At 36.9% G+C, this 7,990-nt stretch overlaps 1 protein-coding gene across 1 annotated transcript; it reads right to left on the reverse strand.

The window, feature by feature from the left end:
* Window positions 1-313: 313 nt before the first annotated feature.
* Window positions 314-7,308, reverse strand: LOC148832994 (C-C chemokine receptor type 9-like). Its single transcript, XM_088919320.1, has 3 exons — window positions 7,190-7,308; window positions 6,117-6,193; window positions 314-2,211 (listed from the first exon to the last, which is right to left on the reverse strand). Exons 2-3 carry the CDS (start codon window positions 6,138-6,140, stop codon window positions 1,156-1,158), a joined length of 1,080 nt encoding a protein of 359 aa, XP_088775446.1. The 5' UTR covers window positions 6,141-6,193; window positions 7,190-7,308; the 3' UTR covers window positions 314-1,155.
* Between the last annotated feature and the right edge of the window lie 682 nt (window positions 7,309-7,990).

A 7,990-nucleotide genomic window follows, 5' to 3' on the forward strand; every position in this document is an offset into this window, starting at 1 on the left:
GTCATAATGCTTGTGTCGATGTCAGAACTAAGGGTGCAAACTTCACTTACTCTTTTTGGCATCTTTAGGTCTGAACAACACATACATATCATAGAATACAAGAAGTATCATTTAAAGAAATTCAATGAAGCTGAACTAGAAGTTAAACAGATGTAATCCAAATGTCTGACTATCTGGGTATATCAGCTTCTATGTGTGTTGTCTGATGCTAAAAGAAAACTTCAACTGATCATGAATTTTCAAAAGAATAGATTTTTAGATTTCTTTGATACACTGAGATGGAATTAAAGAAAACAGTGTTAGAAAGTATGTAAAAATTATCATGTTTTTAATTATAAAGAAGCAGTTTTTTAAGTGGTGTTATCTACAAATTTCAGACTAATGAAGAGAAATACTATTCACATAATTCTAAGTCCTGGGTACCCATACTGTACAGTACATAGAAGAAAATCATACATTAAATAATTGTTAGATCAAGGCAATGGAAAGACCAGACAGAGCAGTTACAAAGTCATAATAATACAAAAAATAAAAAATAAAAGAACTCATCCTTTAACATCAGTAAAATTGAATTAATGCTGTTCTTTTTTTAACTGTTCTGTTTAAACACCTGTTCAATACCTCTAGAAATATTTGTTACTCACTCCTAAAAAGTATGCTCTTTTAAACTTGTATATCTTTCTATAGCCTATACATGACATAATAACAACATGAGAGCATTCACACCCACTTTTGATTCACTGTATTCACTTGTATTTGATTCAAGTAAAGTATTGATCAGGCTATAAAGAGCTTCTGCAGTGACTTCTTAATTCTTATAAGCAGCCATCTAAACAGCAATAGTTGATAGTAGTTAGATTGGTCGATTTCATACTGAATTAACCCTTACAGGATTCTGGTCCTTTGACACCTGTTTTATGCTTTCTGACAAGTTATTCCAGACACCTAAAACTCAGGAAAGTTCACCCAGAAGCATAAAATTCTCATATACAAATGTCTCATCTTTTTTTGTATCTCAGCTTAGATGTGCTTGACTCAGACCAGTCAAACAAATTGCAGGACCTGAGTGAGAGCTTTACATTTCTAGCTCTTTCAGGACAACAGCATGTGTCAGGACAGACACCATAATATTCACGATAAACTTTGAGTGGGAAACTATAATGATAATGGACCTGAGAGCTCAGTCTCTGACCCTGTACGTTTGGAACTGGAGGACCATTTGTACATTGTGTTCTGACTCACGCAGCCCATTAACCTAAAGATTCTTACCAGATCATGTCTGAATCGCACACCAATGAAGGCATACAAGATTGGATTCAAACAGCTGTGCATGTATGCCAAGCTCTGCATTATTTGATGTGCAATGTCAAACTTCATGGAGAGGTCACAGTCAGTGATGGTGACATTGGTAGCGTCTATGGCCTTAACTACCAAAGCGCCATTGTACGGAAGCTGGGAAAGAATAAAGACAGCTACAATTGCCAATATGACTCTCAGCGCTTTGTGTTTTTCAAAATTTTTAGCTTGCAGAAGGGTCTGCACAATCACAGCGTAGCAGAACAGCATGACAGCAACAGGAATACAAAAGCCTACACTGATTTGGATGGCAAGGACAAGTATTTTGGTGGAATTGTTATCAACGCTTGGATAGACCATTTTACAGAAAGATTCTTTGCCATCGTAGTCTTTTTTGTCTTGGGCAAAAATCAACTCTGGCAAAGAAAGGGCTATAGCGCACAGCCAAACACCAACACACACCAACTTGCTGTAACAGAATTGCCTGAATTTGAAGTTCTGTGACTTTGCAGCTCGGACAATAGCAATGTACCTGTCAACACTGATACAAGTCAGTAAGAGCATGCTGCTGAAGAAGTTAATTTTGTACATGCCGGACACAAGTTTACATATCACAGTCCCAAAGCTCCAACCGCTGGTGGCTTCTGATGCCCAAAAGGGAAGTGTGAACAGGAACAACAGATCAGCAATGGCCAGGTTCAACAGATACATGTCTGTCATTGTCTTCAGTCTGTGCTTTATGTGCACATATATAGCAACAACCAGCAGGTTGCCCACGGCTCCAAGCAGACAAATTATCCAGTACAGTGGGGGTTCGTAGTATCCACGGAATGCCCTGACGCGACTCTTGTCACACATGCCACTTGGGATGTCCTCAGGCGTGGTTCCATCGTCATAATAATCGGTTGAAAAAAACTGAAATACAAAAGTACAAGATATGAATGTCTGTGTGGGTAGAAACAACCATCGCCTACCTTTTCTCAGAAAAGTTTAGCTGCAAAAATAGCTATGATTTCCAACTCTTTTGTTTAAGAAGTTTTTCTTCCTTTCATTTTTATTACAGTACATACAGTGCACGGTAGCCTCCATAACTCTGCACTCAATGTACTCAATGTGTGTAAGACATCTACCCCGTATGCCTCTTAGACACTTTTAATGGAGTTCAGGATTCAAGCATGAAAGAGAAGACAACTTTCAGCACCTCTTTATAAATATGTGTCATTAAATCTTCCTTGCCTGCATTCCTACTATATTTCCAGCATCGCCAACAGTGTCTTTAGACGTCCTCCTTCATTTTATTCTATATGGGAGGTTCTGACTTCTTCCTTCTCATAGGTTCGTCATCCCTTAGCCAAAGAACATTATATGCCCTTCTCATAATCACATAAATAAATTAAGATGTGCGGGATATTGACTCCCACCTAAAATAAATTCTGATTTTGTAAACTTTTCTGACTGCACATTTTGTGCGGACAATCATACAGTAATTTTTACAATGTTCTGTAAGCAAATTAAATCATAGGACTGTTATCAGTTTCTCCTTAGCGTGATTCTCATCGCTCTGTATCCCAACAATCTGATTAAGTATGTGTGAACAGCAGGGTATTTCCTGCACATTTTTCAACTGTCTAGTCATTCTTAACTGTGTTAAAGATTTGTGGTCAACTACCGTTACTCACACTAGAAAGAAACTAGAATGACTCAAATCAGAATGATTGACTGATAGCTATGACTGAAATCACTAACATTTTGTCTACATTAACAGTCGTTACTAACCAAAACCTCAGCTTGGCATTTAGTTTTGATCATGCGCACAACTACTCATCACGAGAGGGTGTGTATACAGTAAATGTGTAAGAGGATATTTATTCATAATTAAATGATTAAAATACAAGCGCAAAAATAGAAATGTTGATTTGTTACATTGATGTTAAATGTAAGTATTTTTGTTATTTTTGTTACTGAGTGTAACTCCTCATGACTGTTAGAAAAACAACGTTTGGTATATCTAACTCCTTCTGATTATCAACAGAAGTGCAGTGCAAATTTTTTTTGCAAATGTTACCAAGAGAGTCTACCGAGGTACAAGACTGCAAACAAAGGAAACTACTGCAGCAATGAATTTCACTATTACAGTTAGAAATGGAAAAACAAATGTTTATCTCGTGTTCAGATTAGATGTGGCCCACCCACGTGCAAGTGGTTACTTTTACTAAGCTACAGTAACTGTAAATGTCTGGATAGGTCGCCACAGCTTCTTTCATCGCATAGTTGTGACATCAGGCACTGGGTACATTCTTCAGTACCCTCTGACAAACTCATCTCCCCTATCCACTCTTCCCCCTTCACTCAGGTGCACTGCTTGAAAAAAACCCACGGTCTTTACCACATCCCTCTTTTCTACGTTACGCATGTCTGATTGCTTAGCAACGGTTACAGCACAAAGGAATACACATAACCTAAATTATTAATTTAGTGAGTGCTCGACTGTTAAAATGGGGAATTTTTGTACCCAAGCAACACAATAACAAGACATTGACATTAAAATGAGCGGCTGCCAATTCATATAATTGATGTTTATTTGTATAAACCTTCTGATTAAATTTTAAAATGCCTGAAAATCACTTAAAAAGTGCAGCCACAATCCATTCTTTATGCATTATGGAGTTTATCATTTATTTGCTCTTGCTGAAGGAGTGGGGAGTAGAACTGTTTGAAGAGACTTTCAATTTGTCTTTAAAAAACATAATTCCTATAGGTATTCTTTGTAAGATGTTTCCATTTCACTAGTCTCCTTGATGAGCACTAATTGTAAAGATGAAACACCTGCCCATGACTACTAATTTTGATTTAGACCATGCAAAAGTCTCTTTAGATGGTTGCACTCTCTTAAGTGTAATGAAACAGTAAGGGTTAATTGACATTAATTCCTATTATATATTGTATCTACAGTATACTGTCCATGGTTGTTAACTTTGACTTTATATTTGAAGTCTATTTAGATCTGCATTGCAATGTTGTGAAATGACAGAATAAAGATATATACCTTACAAGACAGATACAGTAAGTAGGTACAGGGACATACAGTACAGAGGTTAATTCCACAATGAAAAGTAAAAAGACAATAATGGTTTGCCTGTGGAGCCTTCTAGAGGTGATCTACACACACTTCAAGAAAGCTCCCAGGAAAATGTTTTGTTCATTTTTCTTTTCACTTCTGTGTGTGCAATTCACTTCTACTTGTTCTGTGCAGATCACATGTACAGTCTATCTGCACAAAGATATATATTGTAACACATGCGGCCGCCATTGCAGGTTGTGCGAGCCGGCTTGCCAGCGCAGTGACGTCACCACCCTTCCCTGTGAATAGCAGGGGCCTCAGCCGCCAGGCTGACGGGAGATCTCACTTTAGCTCAGCTGGCTGCTTCTCTGTTGACTGATGCCGGAGGACTGGGTTTGAGTCCCTAGCGGTGGGGGCTGACCTGGGGTGGCAGTGGCAAGGGTGCATACCCACGTAAACCAGAGAGTGCTATAATATATATATTCTGCCACCATTGACTGTCATATATTCTGAAATGCAACAGCTTCTTAACTGCTTTTCTGATCTTGATTTGTTTCACAGGAATAGAACGCTAATTATAAAAATAACTCTGACACAGGAGCTACTGTACCACAAACAGACCTGAAGGAAGGCAACAGAAAAAAACTAAAAACACTACAGGAAATTAAGTGCATGTGCGTCCACTATTCACTATAACATTAAAACATTAATGAGCATTTATTATATGTTTTATGTTATTGTTTTATCTTGAATTCTGTGTAACTCTAAACATAGCTTCCTATTTAAAACTATAATCCCCAAAACAGTCCCAAAATTGATACAGTACCTGCATTACTCATTAGTCTTAAACCCATCAAGAAAGCAAAAAACATTAAATCTTTTTTTCACTTGCATTGCTTTTGTCTTGACTTCTTTATACTGACATCTTTGGGCAGTCCCAATGTGAATCAGAGGATGTAAGTATAAAGAATATATAATTGTTTTGCCAAATACATGGCATATACAAACAAAGAAGAGTTGCATTGGTTGCAATAAATACTTGCATTATACTGCTTTTTGAAATTCTACACTATTGATCTTTCCATTTTGCTATACCCTTGCAAGCAAAAGGCAGAGACATTTTCTGCCATTGCAGAAAAAATACAGTACTGTAGGTACCACAGTATACTACTCCAGCTATATCTTAAAGGAATACAATTCACTTATTTTGCGACCAAAACTTAAGCATTATTCTCTTTACTTCTGCTGAGATACCTGTCCGTATTTTCAGGAAGGACTGAGTTAGGCTTACAGGAGCCAGAGCTACTGTGGGGAATGAAAGTGACTGCCTTCTCAACACATATACAGTACTGTACAGTAGTATGCACACTGCCATGTTAGATTCCTGTCAAAACAGTATAGAGTACTAATAGATTAGTATGAAAATAAAAAGATAGGCTCATGTCACCCTTACAAATTGTACTTACATCAATAATTCTGTACTTCAAATAGCTTTTTGGTATCCTTAAGAAGTCTTTTCTTCTACACATTACTTCTACTTTGTAACCAATGATCAGCCACCAAATCAATAGCACACATTGCGAACCACGAAGCTTTGATGGTAGAAGCTACCTTTTCACCTTCAGGCTAAAAAAGACATTGAGTGATTAGGGTTTCAGATTTATAGAATAAGGACTACTTGCTGTCTGTTACATATTCCATAACACATTCCAGGAAGGATATTCGTGTTAAACAATGCTGGCTTAGACACCATACTTACATCAGTTGTCGTAGTAGTCATCATTTCTTCCCCCAAAACAAGGTACTGGCAGTCGGGTATTGGTAGTCAGAAAAATGCTAGAACACAAGGAAAAGAAAAAGATTGCTTTTCAATGTTTTTTCCTAGATTATAACACTATAGAATGGAAGAGGAAGGTATTTTGAGGACTCTTCTTAATTATATAAGAGTAATTTTATTTTATCCAAATTACTGATTTCTAAAGTTTATCGAGCCATAATTGTTACGTTAGCTAGAAACTAATGACTGATTAAAACACATCGCGCCCCACTTCCTGTAGTTTTACCAATTCTATACTGTATACTGTTTATTCCCATACTGAACAGGCATCAACCTCAATAGAAATCAGACAAACTAAGACATGATTTGATCACTGAGTAGGTGCTGCCGCGCAAAACACAAAAGCCCTTCCATTAAAATTCGACCATTGTCTATAGATTATATCATATGAGAATATAATTATTTTAAAATCGGAGACGAAATAATCCTAATTTAGTATCTATTTTCTTAAACTGGGTATTTCAACGGACAAAAAATCTTCTCTGTTCTGTAAAACATTTTTTCTGGCGCAGTACTCTGCATATTATGACTGAGTGGAGACCCGTTCTCTTCAGCATTTTTATTAAACTCCCGGACTCTCAGATTTGTGCGTACTGTAGAGTATGTCCCATAGTCTTAGGAGCCGCACAGCAGAGCGCACATTGAACAAAGCCCACGTTTTTCATCCTCCTGGGCGGTCCACGCCTTTTATTACGAATGATTTAAGCTCCTCATTATGAAATACTATAGACATACACGCAATCAGCACCCTTCTTCGGTACAATTGGATGGAGAACAAAGAATTGCTTTGATAAAAACATTTTTGTTGAATAAAAAGTAGAGATAAAAATATAATAATTTCCTCGAAAACTTCTACACCTTTCACCCCAAACCCTCTAAAATTCTAAAATAACTTTTTTTTAACTTGTCTACTCGTTCTATCGTTAACGCCGCAAAAATAGTTTTAGATTTGCATGCAATTGGCAAAACGTATTAACAGGAGCAACAGTACTTACAACAGTTGTACTATATATATGATGTACGTGCAGAACCCGGACGCTGGAGGAAGTGTACCTTCTCTGCTTTCTGTTTTTTTTTTGTCTTATGAATATGCCCTTCGTATTGTGCGCTGGTTTTATATCGCTTATGCCAATCACATGACGCACACGATGTCCCAGTGTTGTTTATAGCTGCTGATAAAACGCAAACACCATGGGGTATTTTTTTGTCTTTACCATTCATACCACAGGAGTACTCGTCATGAAAATGAAACCGAGATAAATTTGTCACGAAACATGCGTTTTTTTCTATACCTTTTTATTCATTTTACCGCCTTTAAGTTTCATATTCTGGCGCACTACTTATACAATCTGTACTAGTGTTTGCAAACCACTTGACATTTTTATACGTATTTTTAGTTACATCTTTACATGTTATAAATTGTTGAGTAAACCGCACAATACCACGACATCTAGGATGTACTGTATGTAACTTAATTTTCCTGCAGGACAATTTTCCAGAATTTGTTATATGCAACAATATAGTTATTGCAATAAGTGTCATTGAGTCATTGAAATTGATGACTCCAGAAATACTTCGTCCACAATAGGACAATATGTCTGTTTTACAAAATCTGGAGCTAGTTTGGACGTTATTTAATCTTATAAAGGCAACCATGGTTTGATACACATCTGTTTTTAGATTGATTTCAATTGGGCACATGCTATTTTAATTAATTGAACAACGTTTTAAGGTCCTTCTCTTTGCCCCCACACGTGCCTTAAAAATACCTGATTTTTACTTCCATAAAAAAGTCC

This window comes from Atractosteus spatula, chromosome 6 (assembly GCF_055471065.1).
Source record: "Atractosteus spatula isolate fAtrSpa1 chromosome 6, fAtrSpa1.hap1, whole genome shotgun sequence".
Classification (NCBI taxonomy): domain Eukaryota; kingdom Metazoa; phylum Chordata; class Actinopteri; order Semionotiformes; family Lepisosteidae; genus Atractosteus; species Atractosteus spatula.